Raw genomic sequence first — 19,589 nt, forward strand, 5'->3', positions numbered from 1 at the left:
ATGCGTTGTGTTCTAAACCCTACAGCTTGTTCAGTAACACTTCAAACTACTGTACTTCATTTAAATGCGCTTTTATGCTTAAACAACAATTGCATGTGTGCTCTGCTTAGGCTACTCACTCGCATTACTTGAAATCTTTGTATATGTAGCCCAAAAATTGCTGTTAAAAAAAGAGCGCTTTCAGTCACAGGTATTTATTAGTAAAGATGGAATCAATTGAGTAAAATTTACACTAAATTGCAAAGTAAAGCAGACACACTGTCTACCTTAAAAAGCATTTTATTACAACAGTACATGTATATACAGTAATAGGATGGGTTGGTGGAAATGGAGCAGTGGTTTAGAAGCACTTCCTGTGGACGATGGAGGGGCCTGCCTCATCATATTCCTGCTTGCTGATCCACATCTGTTGGAAGGTGGACAGAGAGGCCAGGATGGAGCCACCGATCCAGACAGAGTATTTACGCTCAGGGGGAGCGATGATCTGCACAAGAAACAGAGAAAGAGTTTTAGAGAGGATTAACCCAAATCACTGGTTGACGTTATTTGACCCCTGTGTTTCTCCCCAATTTAGAATGACCTTCACTGCGGTAATCTCTACAACAGCTCAGGAGAACTGAAGCTTAGTGGCTGTACTCTGATTCTCATAGCCAGCCTAAATCCTTTATTAAACCCTGGAGATCTATAGTGGATGCAGGTGAACTACCACCCCTTAGAGGACAAAAGCCATTGCTGCAGTCAGGGTTCATCATGCCAAGTATGGTCTGCTGTAGCATAGTGAAGAAAACAGTCCCTGAACTCAACAGGACTATTTGTGTTTTTATAATAAGTTTATATAAAAAAAAGTATAGATTGTAAAGTAACATATTATGTTACTTTACAATCTATGCCCATATTTAAAATGTCCAACTATCTATGTAAATATACTTTTTAGGTTTGTCACAGTCTGTCACACATGCTAGTTAACGATTGTTGTTTAAGTACAACAATGGGACTGGAATTCCCTAAAAACACTTCTCATTTATGTTAGCTTTTAGTTTTAATGTGAAATCCTGTTTCTCTGCACATTGCTACTGGTTCAATTATATCTCACCTTAATCTTCATGGTGCTGGGAGCCAGGGCAGTGATCTCCTTCTGCATGCGGTCAGCAATACCAGGGTACATGGTGGTACCACCAGACAGCACGTTGTTGGCGTACAGGTCCTTACGGATGTCAATGTCGCACTTCATGATAGAATTGTAGGCAGTCTCATGAATACCAGCAGATTCCATACCTGTTCAGAGGGTGAGATATTGCTGTTTAATAATATATAATGCACCTATCGTTGTTCACGTATTACATGTATTACACTAAGAATCAATGTCTCAGTACATTCGTAAGGACTGGCCCTGATTAACAGTAGTTTTGGACTACTTTACCTAAAATAACATTAGTCTAAGATTAGTGATAATCGTGGTCTGTGAAACCAGCCATTAGAGTCAGCATGTGTTTTATTGGTAATAGGGGAGGAACAGTAGGTTATGTGCCTTAGTGGTTGGAGCTGAGGCAGCCTGCTTGTGTCTGTAAGTGTGTTAAGAGCAGATTACTGGTAGTGATTGCAGTGATAATTACCAATGAAGGAAGGCTGGAAGAGGGTCTCAGGGCAGCGGAAGCGCTCGTTGCCGATGGTGATGACCTGGCCATCAGGAAGTTCATAGCTCTTCTCCAGGGAGGAGGAGGAGGCTGCAGTTGCCATCTCATTCTCAAAGTCCAGAGCCACATAGCACAGCTTCTCCTTGATGTCACGCACAATCTCACGCTCAGCTAGGAAAGGGGTAGTATAAAGACAGGTGTAAGATGTGCAGGAATTATACTCTTGTTCGTAAGGGAAGTGGGTGTAAAATCTAACTCTCACCTCCTTAACCCCAGTGGCTAATGACCTATGGTCATTGCTCAAGCTTAATAAATACAAAGTACTTATTTAGAAGGTAAAACGTTTTCCATATAAGGTTTTGCATATCTACTTATTTATCTATCCATTTATGTTTATCTACCTGTCTTTGGCACATCAAATCTTTGACACGGTAGACAGAGAATGAGGACTATCGTTCTTTTACTTGGCTTTAAAACTCTTCCTCTCTCTGTGTTAGATCCTTACCAGTGGTGACGAATGAGTATCCTCTCTCAGTCAGGATTTTCATCAGGTAGTCAGTCAGGTCTCGGCCGGCAAGATCCAGACGCATGATGGCGTGGGGCAGGGCATAACCTTCATAGATGGGGACATTGTGGGTCACACCATCTCCAGAGTCCAGCACGATACCTGTAGGCACACAAAAAGACATCAGACAAGCTTGCTGGAATACTTCTATTTCTGTAGCAGTAAAGTACAGTCAAGAAAACTTTAAATATCTAGATGCTGTGGTCTTATTCACTTTGCCAGTTGTAAAAAAAAAAAAAAGATGAGTCACATACGGTATAGAATTGTAGTAACAGTATACAGTATAATATAAAATATTCAGTGAAGTAAGATTTTTTGTTACTGAAATAAAAATATATAACGAAAGTGACATAGTTTTCTGTATCTGGTGTTTTTACTTTATTATGTATAATTTAGGCAGATTTTATCAACTGATTACCCAGAACAACCTAGACTTACACGATTAACCCTGTTCTAATGAGTTTCTTATCAACTTCTGGATACAATCATGCTTTTACATTAGCAAATGCTGTTTTCTCTTAGTCCTATTGAAGTACAAATGCAGTCTCTATGGGATACTTACCAGTGGTACGACCAGAGGCATACAGGGACAGCACAGCCTGGATGGCAACATACATGGCGGGGACATTGAAGGTCTCAAACATGATCTAGAAGAGACAATAAACTGTTATGAAAATACAACGGTCACATTTCACTGCCTGAGATTTCCATATTTATTGTACCACATTAATGAATCAATACTTATCCAAAATGTAAGTACTGTCATTTATTATACCGTATAACCACTCATAATGAACTGAGGGTAGGTCATGCTTTATTTTAATGGTCAAAAGCGATTTTGACAAACTGAAGATCTGCAACTTGGCACAGCCAGGTCACTAACCTGCGCTCTCCTGACTGCATGAGTCACCTTCCACAGTCAAAAGATGAAGTAACCCAATCAGAACGCTTTGAATCAACACCAGGTTCTTAATGCTATTAGTGATGCTGTGCTTACCTGGGTCATCTTCTCCCTGTTGGCCTTGGGGTTGAGGGGGGCCTCAGTGAGCAGGGTGGGGTGCTCCTCTGGGGCCACACGGAGCTCATTGTAGAAGGTGTGGTGCCAGATCTTTAAGGTTTCAAAAACAGAAGAACCTTTTTTTTAATACAGTACAGGAATGCTGTTCATAGGTTCATGTTGTCTAAACTTGATAAGCTTATAAGTCGGTTCATGATATCTACTCTTGCACGTGATTTCATCACACATGATTCATTCTACAGAGCTTGGACTGACTTTTTCTCTGGACTATGTTTCTTATCAAAGTACTTATCTGACTGATATCTAGGAGTAGGATCTGAAGAAATCAGCATCTAATGGTATTAAATTCAAATATATATATATATATATATATATATACATATATATATATAAAGATAAGCTTAAGGGAGAAGAGAATTAAGAAGTTTTTGGGATGCTCACCTTCTCCATGTCATCCCAGTTGGTGATGATGCCGTGCTCAATAGGGTACTTCAGGGTCAGGATACCCCTCTTGCTCTGGGCTTCATCTCCTACATAGCTGTCCTTCTGACCCATACCCACCATCACTCCCTGGTAGAGAGAACAAGGAAGAGGAGTCACAGGAGGAAGAATAGGGCTGCTGCATGGGAATGTCTTTGAGAATGCTTCCACAAAAAATGATTAAATACAATAAATGTATGTATCTCATAATCATGTATTTTTTATGTACATATATATCGTTCACTATTAAAATATTTTGAATGCTATTTACTATGCATGGAGCTCTGTTGCTGTGAACACAGTTGTTTTAATATGAGGAAACATACTGTGAACCATTTGCAGACCCAATGTAAACAAAGTACTATTTCTGTAGTGAGAAGGCATTCTATCCTCAAATTGCAGAGACTTTACAGTGTTCATTAATGTTCTAATCATTTGAAACTGTGTAACATAAAGGTATCTGTGTTGAAGTCACTGCTGAGCTGAGCAGTAACATACTGGTTACAATATAAACTGGCCAGTGTTCCATACCAATATTCAGTTTGACAATCAGCCAGTCAGAGTGCATTGTCCATAAAGACTGCTCTTTACCTGGTGACGAGGTCGGCCCACAATGGAGGGGAAGACAGCACGTGGAGCATCATCTCCGGCGAATCCTGCCTTGACCAACCCAGAGCCGTTGTCACACACAAGAGCTGTGGTCTCGTCTTCGTCACACATGGTTAGTTTGTAATGGGCCGGTCTGAGGGAAGCGGAGCAAAGACAAAACTAATCCTTAGCTTCTAAATAGCACTGGCACATATCTAGAAGACATTATGGGGAATGCAAAATCTCCATTTAAGATTGCCCCAAAGGTATTTTCTTTGTCCATGCCACCCCAAAACAGTACATCTTTCCTATCCAAGTTACATAAAATATATTTAAAGCCCAATAAGAAATCAGTTGTTTGAATTTCCATCAGACTATCTGTTAGACTAGATATTATATTCAGTGTTTACTGGGATAAAAGACACATGCAGTACCCACGCTGAACAATAATGACAAAATAAATCACATAGTATTGTTTCATAAAAGAACAATGATTCTGATGCTTTATCTGAAAGCAGTTATAAAATATATTGCTGTGTTTTCCCAATCTATCTGCTAGCCATGGGCATTTAAATACAATCTTCCTATTCCCAAGGCAGGCTTGGTTCGGAGTGGGGGCTTAACCAACAAATGGAACACTGCAATTGAATAGGTGTCATTGTAAATATACCATACCATCTATACCCACTCATATATAACAACTCAACCTGGGTATTCATTTTCATTTAGCTTTTCTAACATTTTTAACACAAAAAAAATAAAAAAATCATCAAACTTCAGCAACTAACTAATGTAACTACTGGATCTTTCGGATTGTTTTTTAATAACACTGTTCAATTTAAAAATCAGCTTCAAACAGTAGTTACTACTACACCCCCCTTTTAATATATTTGAACTTAAGTCCTGTGCTCTTCTTCTCTAAGTTATATCCCAGTGCAAAAGGTAACAAAAAAGCTTTAGCCAGTCCCTGCAGGCAATAATATTCCAAAGACACTCACCAAGTTGTACCACAAGACAGATGCTTCCACAGGGACACAGCTCAGAGGGGGCAGCTCTTTAAATAACCCCTGAGAATGGAAGCTTGGAGGCGGGCCCAGCTGTCAGGCAAGCCCTAAAAAGAGTTTAAAAAGAGTGCATAAATGGGTGTCTGCTGAGCTGTGACAGGATGCCTTTGAAAACAGCGTGGTGCTACTGACCCAGAAGTATGCTGATGTACTTTTATTGTATAAATGAGAAACTACTACTACTAATAGACAATTACCTCAAATATGAAGGCTCTGGGGTTATATGTGATTTGTCATATGTTAATATCACCTTTCTGAGTTATCTGTATGTAGACAATCTATTCAACTGCCCATACATAGTAAGGAATGTAGGAGTGGCCTTTTTTTAACCTAAAAAAAGACACACTTAACAGTTGCTGGGTAAATATCAGTGAGGAACTTGTAGGTGTTCTATAACAGTAAGGTTATTCTGGTAGACATAACCCTTAGATAAGTAAATGCATAGAAGTGCAATACAACACAGTGAGAGCATGGTCATGCATAGGTAAGCACTGAAAAGCCCAGAGAGGTATGCTAAAGCATAACATGGTAAACTTTGATAAATGTATAGGGAAAGCATGGGGAAACTGAAAAATGAATGTGCACATTTACTGTGAGAAATAGAGATCATAGCATACAAGGACATTGTTCAGGCTAAAGTGTTTACGGATATATTTTTTTTTTTATCAAAGATGGATCCTTTCAAAACAATAGAATCTCCTTTGTTAATCAAAATCTAGAATTAGAGAAAACCAATGACTCCTTAAAGGGGAATGTTATACTGTAGTGGTGTGTTTAATCAGAGTAGGTCGCCCCAATATCTATAACATTCTGGACTGGTTAAGGAAAACTTGAGTGGCCACAGCTTCAGGCACAAAATACTGTATATGTCATGTGGGCAGTACATTGGTATGTGTGACAGCCTAAACACGAGAGACAGCTGAAGGTATGCCAGGCAGGCTTCCACCTCAGTGGTGGCTAGCTCAGTCTGTGGCAGTGGAGCACTCTGATTGGCTCAGCGGTCTCCTTTTAGGGTTATGTAGAAAAGCAGGTGTCTTTGAGTTAGTGGTGGGGGTTGGTGCAGGCTGTTGAATGTACTTCTGTAGGTCCATATAAGTCACCCCCAGTTTGAATGAACACAGCATTTATATTTTGGTATGGAGTGTCATCCCATGCAAAGCATTTAAGGTACACATCAAACTTCTTTTTCAACATCACTGTGTTGATTACCTAAAAAAAAAAACCTCCAATTCATTAGGTACAATATTGGCATGGACCGATGTATACATTATCATCAGCTTACCTTATCTCTTTTAGGAAAAGACTAAATACCTTATTACTGCATACATTATCACAGCAGTGATACTTATAGTCACAGGAAAATATCCTTTCTGTTGGATTCATTTTCTTAACAGCTTTGAGCCATATGAACATAATTTACAGCTATGGCCAAAGGTTTTGCATCACCCTATAGAATTAACACATTTTGCATCATAAAGTCAAATGAAACCTGCTGAATAATGTTACGTTGACATATTGAATTACATACTGCTTTGTAGCTTTCCATATACTTAATGAAAAACAGACAAAAATTAAAAATGTGATATTTCAAACTCTAACATGAAATACTGTACTACTATTATGGCTTCTGGAATGTTATGATTTTGTATTTTCTTTGATTAGATGATGTTAAAAAAAAAAAAAATGTCCATATAGTTTTTTTGTTATTTAATTATGTCTCAATCCTAAAATTCTAGGTGATGCAAAACTCTGGTCAAAGCTGTGAATCTTTTATTTAACATCATGTCATCAAAGAAACTACAAAATAATATCACATAAAGTCTACTGGAAGCCAAAATAGTAGTACTGTATTTCATGTTAGATTTCGAAATGTCACATTTTTCAATGTAATATTTAAAACATACTTGAAGATATTATGCAATTATTTATTATAATTTTAGCAGCAAAGTCAAAAATATGAACAGCTAACGAGTCAGAAGCAGAAAACAATGCATCTGGGAGCTGTAAGAAAGCATTTCAAAATAGCCCAGGCTTGGAGCTGTTAGAAGCTGTTGGCTCATTGCCATCATGTATAGTATGTTAAGGGGCTAGGGTAAAACAGCTTAACAGATAGAAAGATTGTGCTCCTGTCATTCCCATTGCATTACTCAAGTTGAGCAAACTTGCTGGAGACTATTTAAGGAGATGTACACAGTGACCAAGTACAGACTTGGGAGGAGTCTTTAGCCCAGCCTACCACTCTCTCTGTTTATTATTGTACCAGTACAATCACACTGTCATGCAATGACATGTACATTTTAATTGCTTGACCATTTATCAATTCATCAAACAGCAAACACAAAACACTTTAAAATGTTAACTCTCCAAAAGTATAAAATATTATTTAAAAGTTTTTTTTTGGATGTAGACAAGGTTTAAATGATAAAAAATATATACCATTTTTTGAGGATGTTTCAGACAAAATCTGAAGAAGGGCTTTGTCTGAAACATCCTACAATTTTTATTACATTTTTTCCATTTGTATATCTATATCATTTGTGTGTACTGTGGCAGTGCTGAGATCCTGCATTTATAAATAGTGTGTGTGTGTTTTCTTTTGTTTTAAATAAAGCTTGTTCATTTTCAATGTAAATTTGGCAGGGATGGGGTTACAATTCTGTTCCTGTCAAATCCATGTGCAGAATGTGCCTAGGTGCTGACTGATTGATTGATTGATTGATTGATTGTCAATCAGCCCTGGTCACATCGTATATAAGAGCCAGATCCTTTCTTCTGGGCTCATTTCGTTTAGGGAAAACGATGTAACCCCAGTTCCCTGAAAGAGAAGATGACCGCCAACAATACTTCTGGGATATACGTGCTTGTCAGGTATTTGCTGAGCATTTTACATCAAAGCTGCTGATAGGCCCCTCCATGGAGTGACGTCCTCGGTCCCACCTCCCGAGGTAATAAATAGTCACTGCATAGAGACGTCAGTCTCTTTTGCATTGAACCCGCGAATGCAAGTGATGCGACCTTGCAAGGATGGCGTTCATCTTCTCTTTCAGGGAACATTTCCCTTTCAATTCAAAGATGAACGCCAACAATACTTTTGGGAAAAAATACTAAAGCCGTCGTGCGGGAGAATGAGTGGACAGCAAATGAGGGACATCTCGCTACTGCTGTCTAGTGTTGGTGGTGTGAGCGTGCAACCTCAAGGACCCTGGTGCCTACTGAAGGCATAGAGGAATCTACGACATTAAGATGGTAGAACCTGGTAAATGTATGCGGAGTAGCCCAGCCAACCGCAGTACAAATATCGCTCTAAAGAGGGCCCATGACGTAGCCAGGTGGGGGTAGGTCGGCATTAGTATACGCAGTTGAAGCCGTGTCCACAATCCAATGGGACAGTCACTGCTTAGAGAGGGATTGACCTTGGGTCTGTTCACCATGGCAAACAAAGAGCTGGTCAGACTGATGCAGCACTCTCATTCTATTCACATAACATCTGAATGCCCAAACTGGGCAGAGGGAATTTAATCTCCTATCCGACTCCTCCGTGACGGGAGGGGGATGGAAAGCCTCTAGTTCCACTGACTGATTCAAGTGAAAAGCTGTAATCACCTTGAGGAGGAAGGTGATTACAGCTTTTGCTTCTATGTTTCCATTATCCCAAATACACATACAGGAGCAGTGCACGGACAGTGCCTGTAGCTCACTGACCCGCTTAGCGGAGGTGATAGCTAATAGAATGGCTGTCTTCATAGAGAGTTACTTCAGCTCTATGGAATGTGTGGGATCAAACTCCATTCTGGGAGGACGTAACCGCCGAGCACCCTTTAGAAAACGGAACGCCTGTGTGTGAGTGCCCGGGGATACTGAGTCAACGAGAACATGGCAAGCAGATATGGCTGCTAGGTACACTTTCAATGTAGAAGGGGATTTACCTGCCTCTAGTAGATCTTGCAGAAACTGTAAAATAATTGCTACTACTCCTTCCTGGGACTGGGAACAAATTAACTAGTCGTTCAGGTAGTTCTTCTCCCTGATCCCTTGCAGCCGCAGGGGAGCTAGGATGGCGTCCATGCACTTTGAGGCACCGAGGGTGTTGAGGCACTGAGGTACCAAGGCTATGGAGCACCAGGAACCCGAGGGTCTCGAGGGTACTGGAGCACAAGGCTTAAAAGACCTTGAAGCATCGAAGCGCTGAGGCGTATAGTCCTCGAGGCACCAAGGGTGTCGAAACAAAGAGGTACCAAGGCTATGGAACGCAGGGGCACCGAGGCCACAGAGGGTGCCGATGCGCAGGGCTTAAAAGCCTCTAAGGCGTTGAGGCGCCGAGTCCTCGAGGCACAGAGAGTGTCGAAGCACCGAGGTACCGAGGCTCTGGGGCAGCGTGGCAACTGAGGACCCAAGGGTACCGCGGGCGTCGAGGCCAGACACTGGGGCGCCGAAGCACCAAGCACCAAGTACCGAGGGCAAAGCACCAAGTCACTGGACTGTGTGTCAGTGTCTGGGCTGCTTGCAGTCACACAACCAGGAACAGCGCGTAGCTTGCAACAGTGTGGAGCGTAGCCTGCAGACAGTTGCAGTGCAGTCACACAACTAGTGCAGGGTAAAGCTTGCAGTGGAGTGTAGCACCTAAGATGGCGTATGGATCGCGTGCAGCACACGGGCGGCACACCGCGTAGCTTGCTGCGGGGTGGCACAGCCTACAAACCTGGAGAAGGGAGAAAAAGAGAGTCAGAAGTTAAAAAACACTTTTTTTTCATACCTACCCACCGCTTTATGGGTGAGTAGATCATTGTGCTTGTCTGCTCAACAATGGGGCCAGATAACGGGACTAATGGAGGAAGCATGAGGTTGTTATATGCAAGGCAGTAGTACACACAGACACTCGACAGTAAACTGGAGTGTGAGGATTTATTTTTATTTTTATTTTTTTACTGTAACGCAGTAACCAAAAAACAGTAGTAAATCAACAACCTGTAGGGGCACTAGGCCGGGCACAGTGAGTGGACGTACCGAGGTCACCCAGAGCCCTCCAGTCAACAACGGGGCTGGACTCGCTGGAGGGTCGCGTTCTCCCTATATATACATATATATTAAATGAAGCACAGTTGCGTAGCATTATGGGGAATTGGCAAGCCTACTTCCAGCAATAAAATTGCAAGGGAACTAAAGAAAAACTCGAGACAAAGCGATCTTAAAAGGGTCAATTACTCAACTGGAAGAGGTTAGTTTTTATGCTCACCCTACCTACCTGTTCGTGAAAGGCAAGAGTTAAGGCTCTGTGCAGTGACTATTTATTAAGTCGGGAGGCAGGACCGAGGACGTCACTCCACGGAGGGGCCTATCGGCAGTTCCTGGTTACAGTACTGCTCGCTGATGACTGTTTATAGTTTTACCAGAGCGTGCTTACGTAAGACGGAATGACGCGTTCTGGTGCGCCAGCTCTGTAGTGATGGCGATGTGTGTTGCAGTATAAGTTTTAAAAGTTTTTTTTTTGGATTTAACAACCAATGCATCATCAATTTTGTACAGATGTAATACTTCGCTGTATTAAACCTGTTCAGTATTTATTACTACGTCTACTTCAAGAAGTAACGGATAATTTAGCATTGGGGCCGTTCTGTGTCTGTTTTTTACAGAATGAGTTTTTGTGAAAAGCGCCCTACAGAAGAGAATAATGAATATACTGATCGTCAGGAAAACGAACTGGAAGCCCTTGCTTCCATCTACGGAGAAGATTTTCAGGATCTACGGAAAAATCTACCTTGGAAGGTAAGAAATGTTGCATGTAGTTAAAAATAACGTCATGCATGCATTCCCTAGTCTTTAACTCCTCTGAAAACAATTTTAAACGAATTATCTTAGTTGTGAATACAACGAAGTATAGACTGAATGGTGATTTTTGTAGAAGTAGGGATCAGATATTTTCACAGAGTACAAATGGGGCTTATTGTGACACACCCACAACTATGTAAGAGACACCGCCAATGTGTCCACTAGTATACGTGTCTATGCGACATAGTTATTGTGTCAACAGATACAGGTGCTTATATTTACCCCCCTTAAAAATGGTTACTGAAAATATACATTAGTAAATATACATGAGTAAATATACAGAAGCTGTGTCACTTAAGGGACAGTTGTACCAACTGATGATGGTTTAATCACTAACACCACATTTGATTTGATTTTACAATCTGCACCACGTATATCATTACAGTATATATCTACTGACTAAAATACATAAGACTTTGGAAAACCATCCAGTTAGACCGTAATGTCTGGTAATGGTTCTTAAACAGAAAATATTTTCAAGATTGAAGATTTTCATATTCAGCGTCTTGTATACGACCTTCCATTGACTATTATTATTATTATTATTATTATTATTATTATTATTATTATTATTATTATTATTATTTATATTTTAGGTTAAACGTCCACCAGAGGTTTTCTTATCCCTGCGTCCTCAGGGTTTGACAAGTCGTCAGGAGACTTATGTCACCATTGATCTGTGGGTACAATGCCCACCTACATACCCTGATTTGTAAGTACTTCCTAATTAACTTTTAACTTCTGGAATCATCCTTCTATCCACAGCTTGTTTTTAGTGATTTTTCAAACTCCAAACGAAGTGCCATAAATGTTAGTGATAGGATACACAGTGAGCTGTTGTGCAGGGTAGTGTATTGTATGTTGCACAATTTGGCAGTGATTTACCTGCACTTTATACTCTCTGGATTTTTAGTTTTTTGTTTACTTGTTAATCCACTATGTGTGTTCTTATGAGATAATAAAGATTAATTCTTCACAGTATATAAACATCAAAAGGAGTACCCTTTTTTTAGGGTTGGAACAAAGATCATTTATTGCACAATTTTCCTGTTTCTGGATGATGGCAAACAAAATAACATAACATTTTTTTAAAACAATTAAGAGTGTTGTATAGAACCAAATTGTGTCTCTGTTACATAAATGTAATTTTTTTGTGAAAAAAAGGCATGCTCTTTTTTATAGTTTTGTGTAAACTTTAGGAATAAAATTTATGCCAATGATCTAGGGTTATAGGTGCAACTAGAGGCAATTTATTAAGATAGTAATAACAATTTATTAAGATAGTAATAACAGTTTATTAAGATAGTATGGGAGTTCAGCCAAGATCGACAATTCCGGTATATACTAATATTTCAGGCCCCCAGAAGTTGAGTTGAAGAATGCCAAAGGGCTGTCCACTGAGAACCTGCAGAACCTCCAATCAGAGCTGAAGAAGTTGGCAGCAGGGCTCTGTGGAGAGGTAAGCCCTGGTTTTTAACTTGGGCCCCCTTTATAGTAACCTGCCTGCCTTTTGTACATGGGAAATGGGAAATCAGATATTTTTTAAAAATCCAGTTTTGGTCTTCCACTTCAGATCAATTCGGAACATCTCAACTAACTTTGAGTGAGGCTGCAGTGAAGACCAACCAGGCTAATGCTAGGGCTTAAGAAATGAGATGAAGATAGGCTGAGGGAAGTGAAGCTATGTAGCCTAAGAAGCATTAGGGGGAGTTGATTGCAGTTTTTTAAGTCTTAAAAGGAGTTGACAAAGTTAACCCTATCCAGTAATTTAAGCACAGCATAGATAAAAGACCAGAGGATAATTAAGTCGAGACAGACCTAGGCAGCAGTGAAGGCATGGAATGGGTTACCAAGCAATATTGTTGAAGCTTAATCATTGGTATCCTTTAAGACCTGACTCAGTTTTTGGGATCGATCAGCTGCAAGAAACCAGCCTCCCCTTGCTTGTAAATGTTCTTATGTATTACCGCAGTTCACTCTGGAGTTTTATACAGTGTATACAGTGGTGATTTGGTTTTTCCTGTGATCGCTTTATTTTGTATTTTGTTTTAATACTATGTTTTCCAGTACAGTATTCTGTTTTTAATATTGGTTCTTTTAAGACGGTTAAGCCCTTAGCGTTACTCTTGTGGTGCAGGTAATGATATTCCAGCTTGCTGAGCATGTGCAGTGTTTTCTGAGTGAGCACAACATTCCACCTCCCAAGTCGTTTCATGAAGAGATGCTGAAGAACCAGCAGCGTCAGCAGGAGAAGCTAGCACAAGAACAACAGCAGAGAATTGACGAGCAAAGGAAGCGTGAGGAACAAATGGTAAGAGTCAGTATGGAGCATTGTCAGGATTTTCGAATCCTGCTGCTCGCTGTTGTATGAAAGTTAGAACATTGTACTTTGGTACTGAATGCTTATTTCTTAGATCCCTTTAACATAGCTAAGCACATTGATTTACTTTTGCAGAATGGTCTTTATATTAATAAAAGGCTAACTGGTTGTAATACATATTTTCTAGTGCCTACTTGGTAGATTCCAAAAGAAAATTCCCTTTTTAGGTGATTGCATTTATATGATTCCTGAGTTAGGATGGAGACAAAGAAATGGACTATGTAGAGGTGATGGTATGTAGGTACTGAACTATAAATTGGACATGTGTCCTTAAATTAGTTTTATGACCCACTTATTGTGAGCTGTTTTATTAATATACAATACAAATGCATTTTTATAGAGCACACTTCAAGCCATGGCATCCCACAACGCTGTACAAAGTTAAAAACAAAACAAGCATTTATATGTACACTCCAGTTACAAACAATTTTATAAAAGCACATTAAAAAAAATGTTTTCAATTTAGACTTAAAAGAATTAAATGTTTCAACCTGCCTAATGTCAACCGGAATAGAGTTCCACAAACGAGGAGCGCAACAGCAAAAGGCTCCGGCTCCAGAGGATTTAAGAGGATTTTTTGGCACAACTATGAAAGTGTCTTCCTTCCAGTGTAATAATGTCAGTGCTTTTTTTTGTTACAGCAAAATGAATTTCGGGCTGAAATACAGAGACGAGAGGAAGAGAAGAAAGAAGAAAAGAAAAGGAAAGAAATGGCCAAACAGGTGTTGCAGTGACCTTTTACTTTAAAAAACATTGTGATTGTCTACGTGTGTGTGTGTGTGTGTGTGTCTCTCTATGCAGTATATATTATATAATATATATAACAACACTGGACTGGGACAAAAGTGTGGGCATGCTTTTATAAAGCATTACAGTCAACTGTAAAATTGTGATGAACCTTACAGTGTATGTACTTCATGATGATTTACTGTCATGTGATACAGGTAACAGATGGTCTGTATGTCACACGTAAATATATCTACAGAACTGCTTCTCCAATTATGATAGGACTTTAACAGGACAATCTAGCACAGTTATGTAGGGTATCAGAATATGGAAGCCAATGGAGGCTGTCTCTGTTTGTCATTCTGTCCAATGAAGCAGCTATTCATTAGCAGCAGTATTTGAAAGTTAGTGGAAGTATCGGGAGGAGTCTATCCATCTGTCTGTGTGTCACACTTATTTTTCTACATACAATGGATATAGGTCATGGTAGTGATTGTTTTCCATGTTCCTGATAGTTCTGATTTTGTATTTTGTATAATACTTTAATCTAATGTATATTGTATATGATTTTGTGTTGTATAATGTACAGGAACATTTGGAAAATGCTGCTATGACCAGACCAGAAAGCCCCAAGCTGGTATGTGCCAGTGGAGGAACAGCGGACCAACCAGAAGCCAAACGAAGGGGGAACAATCGAAGACGAGCCCACTCCAGTGGACGTTCCAGGCATGTGTTTGTAATGCTTTTTGAGCTGCACTTGTACATTGGCTTAGTAAGTCATGATTTCAGAGTTGTAAGCTCTTCTACCTCTCTTCCCATTTACTCACATACCTCTTCAACCTCTCGTAAGTCTTTCTACTTAACCTGGGAGCACAACTGTTCAATTTGAAACAATGTAAAACTAGTATATAAAAATGTATAGAATGTTTTTTTTTTTTAGTAATGCTTGTGAGGTAATCCTATTTGAACAAAGAAGGTGCCAACGTAGCTAGCTATGTACGCATCGGAGAAAGAGCTTTCTATGAATATATCATCCTTTAAACTGTTTCATTGGAGGTGTGTGGAAGGGTAGCTTTGCATTCAAGACAAGCAGCAGGCAAGAATAGCAAAGCAGGGTGCAGACTTGAGCGCTAGGCGGTCTGCCTGCCACAAGGAGCCATTTCCCTTTCTAAATACTTTCATTATTTACATGTCACTGGAAAAAATCCTTTATGCAAGGAAGAATTTCAAGGGAGTGTAAATATTGAAGATGTGTATCTCTTTTTCTGTTTCTAGAAGGGACAGACAGCATTCCTGTTGTAGTAATGAGGAAAGCACCAGACCACTTGAAGTTTTGCAGTTTAGTGCTGGATCAAGGGGTGATATCACTGTGTACAGAGGAAAGTGCATTGGTAAGATATTAATTCAGAAATATCTTTTTATTTTTTATTTTTTTCTTAAGAATGTTTTTATGTTACACCCATTCATTTGAATGCAAAACAGGTGTGGGGTGATCTCAGGCGATGGTAATATGCAAATGCCAATTTTCCACCCTCCATACTCCATGTAACATTCCCTTTAAGCTACCTGGCTTCTGCTGGCTGCTTTTTATTGACAATGATACCAAACGTTTTTCGGTTATAACATTGATTCTCTCAGCGTGCCAAGGATGTATATACTTTAGCCAGCAGATTGGTGGAGGGTATTTTTTTTTTTTTTTTACTTTGACAAAGTGAATATCTATGCAGTGATTTTCCTTAATAATACTGTTCTGTTGAAACTTTCTCATTTTCTCTGCAAGACTGGCTTAAAATAACCTATATTAATGCTTTGGCTCATTTTAGGCTCAATTAGCTAAGCTTCAGGGGAATCAGTGACAGCTTATTTTTCAGTTGTAAGTCTCCCTCTTGTGTTCAAAAGAGGTATTAAAGTAACTCCCTTGAAACCATTTGAGATAACTCAGAAGTAAAGCTGCTAAACTTAGAGCCAATTTTGTTCATGTCGTGGGTTACATTAGAGAACAATAATCAAACCATTAAAATTCAGTAAATACCTATAAAACATAATAATAATGAACCTGATTTAAAACAGGTAGATTCCAATTTAACTGACAAAAGGGACTCCTTGTCTTAGCTCTGCATGTTTACCTGATTTACATACTTCATTTACATGTGCCTACATCGGTTTGGGATGCATTAAAAAAAAAATGTACCATTTAACTATTGTGGGACACTCCAGCTTTATTTGTGTCTTGCATTTGCCAACAAATCAGGCTGTTCCTCAAAGAGATTCAGTATAGAATGACATTCATTTTAAATGCCTTCTCAGTGACCACATGTATTCTCTGACCACTAATTGAGCAAGAAATAAGACCAAACCATCATCAATCACCATGTTAATCACCAGTGTGATCTGGACATCTTCCACACACTCCAAACCTACAGTACGCTCACCAGCCCTTAGAGCAGCGTTCACACTGTTCCATTATCTTCAGACCTTCTGGTGGGCTGTTAGGGTGCTTTTTAGATGGCATGATTGTGAGCTTGTTTCTCATCAATGAGCACACAGCAGCTCAAGCATTTCCACCGCTGCCTTAATAAGACATACAAGAGCAATTCAGTGCCAAAGTGACAGCCTGAACAATGATTTTCTATGGGATATATGTAAACTGCTTAGCCAGCATGTACACAGTCATGTAAAAGAAATAACTTGTTATTCACAGGGGAGAGTGAGCAGCTGGGACGCAGGGTTTACTATGCCTTCGAGGCAACCTCGGGAGACTTTGTGATTGTATACGAATGGATTCTGCAATGGAATAAGAAGATGGGGAAGATTTTCACAAACCAAGAAAGGGACAAAATTGATAAGTGTAAGAAGCAGGTACGTTTTGTCCATTTGTAACGGTCAGCGGAGTCACCATTAGGGTTCTTAATAACCAGTCCTGAGAAGCTCTACAGTCTCTACTGTCAACCCTCTAACATTATGGACATACGGGACATGAGTGTGTAGTTGAGAACTTGTATACGCATCTCTGAATGACCCTTCTGTTACTGCAGTCACAGAGCAAGGGGCTCTAAAAATGAGTTTCAAACTTATCTTGATCTTTTAAATGCCGTGATTTAAATTAATTCTATGGGATTAAATGGGTTTTGGATGCTAGTTTGCAAGTGCTTGCGTAATCTATGACTAATTAAGAAACTTTAAGCAGTGTAAATGAATGTGGAGGAATAAATAGCCCACATTGCACCAATGACCCACATTTAAGGAAATGTTGCATGGACATCCTGCCATTTGTTTCTTAACATACTATGTGAGTGTAGCTCGCAACAGCATGCTTTTACAGTGCTTACACCTGCCTGACTGAGCATTGAAGGCTATATTTTTGGTACCGCTCCTCCAAATATACAAATGATTTTGAAGAGCAAGAGCCTGGGCGGGCCATATTGGGAAAATTGAATGTAGTTTTGTTTAATGCATTACACTTATTATGATGGTAATGTGTGTGTTTTTTTATACTCGACAGATTCAAGGAGCAGAGAGTGAACTAAGTTCATTATTAAAACTGGATCATCCAAACCTTGTACATTATACTGCCTTGACCCACAGAGAGCATGAGGACTACATTGTGATAAACCTCTTGGTAGAACACATCAACGGATTCAGTCTCTCCTCCAGTCTCAGCAAAAGCACTCCACTTCCGATTGACCAAATCCGTAACTACGCATCGCAGCTTCTCACTGCGCTCGACTTCCTCCACAGCAACTCCGTAGTTCACAAAGTGTTATCCGCTGCCAGTGTTTTAGTGGACAGTGAGGGCAATGTGAAGCTGACAGACTACAGTATTTCCAATCGCCTGGCTGAGATTTGTAAGGAGGACATTTTTGAGCAAACGAGGGTGCGCTTTTGTGAAGATGCTCTACCAAGAAAGACTGGGAAGAAGGGAGATGTGTGGAATCTGGGGCTCTTGTTGCTTGCACTTAGCCAGGGCAAAGAAGTGAAGCAGTATCCACCAACTGTTCCCTCTAGCTTGCCAAGTGACTTCCAGGATTTCCTGCACAAGTGAGTACTTTTTTTTTTTTTTTTTTTTTTTTCCCTATACACTACTTTAAACCTTATGGATTAGTTCAGTGTGTTCAACAAGAAGTACCATTGCAGAGTACAGATGTCAGGACTGCCCAGTCCCTGACCACATTCCGGCGCCTCCTTAAGACTCACCTCTTCAAAGAGCACCTGTAGAACTCCTCTGTTTGTATCCTGGGACACTATCACCCTTCATGTAAATGTGCTTTATTTTGCTCTTATCAGCCCCTATTTTACTGCATTTAATCCTGTACTTCAGAATACTGTAATCTGCCAAGTTTTTAACCTGTAGTACTTTGTATTTAATCACATCCTGATGTAACTATCACTATTTAATCATATCCTGATGTAACTATCACTATTACCTGCTGTATTATTGAATTGTGGTTTGTCAAACTTGTACTTTACTTGAACAAAAGTTATTGTATTTCTTGCTCTTATTGTATTACTTGTATTGTAACGCTTGAAATGTATTTGCTTACGATTGTAAGTCGCCCTGGATAAGGGCGTCTGCTAAGAAATAAATAATAATAATCTTCAGTGCTTCACTTTGACATATGAATGTAATTTATGATGTCACAGAAACCCTGGAAGAAATTATTTTCCTGTAGCTCACTGAAGCTACATATATAATTTTTAAAAACATTTTTTACTTTCAGCTAAAATTGGGATGGGTTTCAATCAGGCAGTTATTTTCCAGGTTACGGTCCATGCAAGAAAAAAAGTTTGAATAAAATAAAATGCTTTTGGTGTTACTCCCACCATAAAAATAAATGTGTTTGAGGACTTTCTGTGTTTGGGGCATGTTGTCGGCGGTGTCCTTGCTAGTGAAAGCTTGCAAATAGTCATTCAATCTGTTGTGTTTTATTGCAGGTGTGTTTGCGTAGATGACACAGAGCGGTGGAACACTCAACAGCTACTGGAACATGCATTTGTAAATCCTCCGCTAGTGAAAACACCATCACAGCTCAAAGACGACAGCCCGGAAGGCAAGTCATATTAACTTTCCATTTTCTGCTTTTGACATGCTGCTACAACAAGAAGGATTGGTCACTGTATAATAGTCTTCTAGGGTATGGGAGAAGTTTTCAGCAGAAAGGTTAGAATCAGACTTGAAATGCAGAACATGTCCTGGGAACAACTGGTGCCAATTACATTAGGGCCAAAGAAATGCTGAAAAAACCTGACTCAGTTTCCACTATCTGGGCTTTTATTAAGCAAATGTATTAAAACAGTAATCGATCAATTT

General features: G+C 39.6%; 2 protein-coding genes across 4 annotated transcripts in view; one reads left to right on the plus strand and one right to left on the minus strand.

Annotated features, from left to right (window-relative positions):
• Nucleotides 1-178: 178 nt before the first annotated feature.
• Nucleotides 179-5,414, minus strand: LOC131697570 (actin, alpha cardiac muscle). The gene is made up of 9 exons (XM_058987420.1): nt 5,284-5,414; nt 4,289-4,439; nt 3,659-3,787; nt 3,197-3,307; nt 2,762-2,846; nt 2,140-2,301; nt 1,614-1,805; nt 1,094-1,275; nt 179-484 (listed from the first exon to the last, which is right to left on the minus strand). The coding sequence occupies exons 2-9, from the start codon at nt 4,415-4,417 to the stop codon at nt 341-343; spliced, it is 1,134 nt and encodes a 377-aa protein (XP_058843403.1). The 5' UTR covers nt 4,418-4,439; nt 5,284-5,414; the 3' UTR covers nt 179-340.
• Nucleotides 5,415-10,727: 5,313 nt separating this feature from the next.
• Nucleotides 10,728-19,589, plus strand: part of LOC117974001 (eIF-2-alpha kinase GCN2-like) — a 30,857-nt gene continuing 21,995 nt past the window's right edge. For all 3 annotated transcript variants that reach the window (XM_058987416.1, XM_058987418.1, XM_058987417.1), the window contains exons 1-10: nt 10,728-11,112; nt 11,772-11,887; nt 12,532-12,634; nt 13,313-13,486; nt 14,197-14,277; nt 14,871-15,007; nt 15,557-15,672; nt 16,983-17,140; nt 17,784-18,319; nt 19,214-19,329. In XM_058987416.1, the coding sequence (XP_058843399.1) occupies nt 10,981-11,112; nt 11,772-11,887; nt 12,532-12,634; nt 13,313-13,486; nt 14,197-14,277; nt 14,871-15,007; nt 15,557-15,672; nt 16,983-17,140; nt 17,784-18,319; nt 19,214-19,329 (1,669 nt within the window). In that variant the 5' untranslated portion in view covers nt 10,728-10,980. The remainder of the gene's footprint in view (nt 11,113-11,771; nt 11,888-12,531; nt 12,635-13,312; nt 13,487-14,196; nt 14,278-14,870; nt 15,008-15,556; nt 15,673-16,982; nt 17,141-17,783; nt 18,320-19,213; nt 19,330-19,589) is intronic.

Source organism: Acipenser ruthenus, chromosome 15 (genome assembly GCF_902713425.1).
Source record: "Acipenser ruthenus chromosome 15, fAciRut3.2 maternal haplotype, whole genome shotgun sequence".
Taxonomy (NCBI): domain Eukaryota; kingdom Metazoa; phylum Chordata; class Actinopteri; order Acipenseriformes; family Acipenseridae; genus Acipenser; species Acipenser ruthenus.

What these genes read in the sequence shown, in the direction of transcription:
- LOC131697570 (XM_058987420.1), bottom strand. Translation starts at nt 4,417, where the DNA reads ATGTGTGACGAAGACGAGACCACAGCTCTTGTGTGTGACAACGGCTCT. An exon ending in TGCCTCTGGTCGTACCACTG is followed by an intron (nt 2,302 to 2,761) that starts GTAAGTATCCCA and finishes GTGTGCCTACAG; the next exon opens with GTATCGTGCTGGACTCTGGA. An exon ending in ATACTCATTCGTCACCACTG is followed by an intron (nt 1,806 to 2,139) that starts GTAAGGATCTAA and finishes CCCCTTTCCTAG; the next exon opens with CTGAGCGTGAGATTGTGCGT.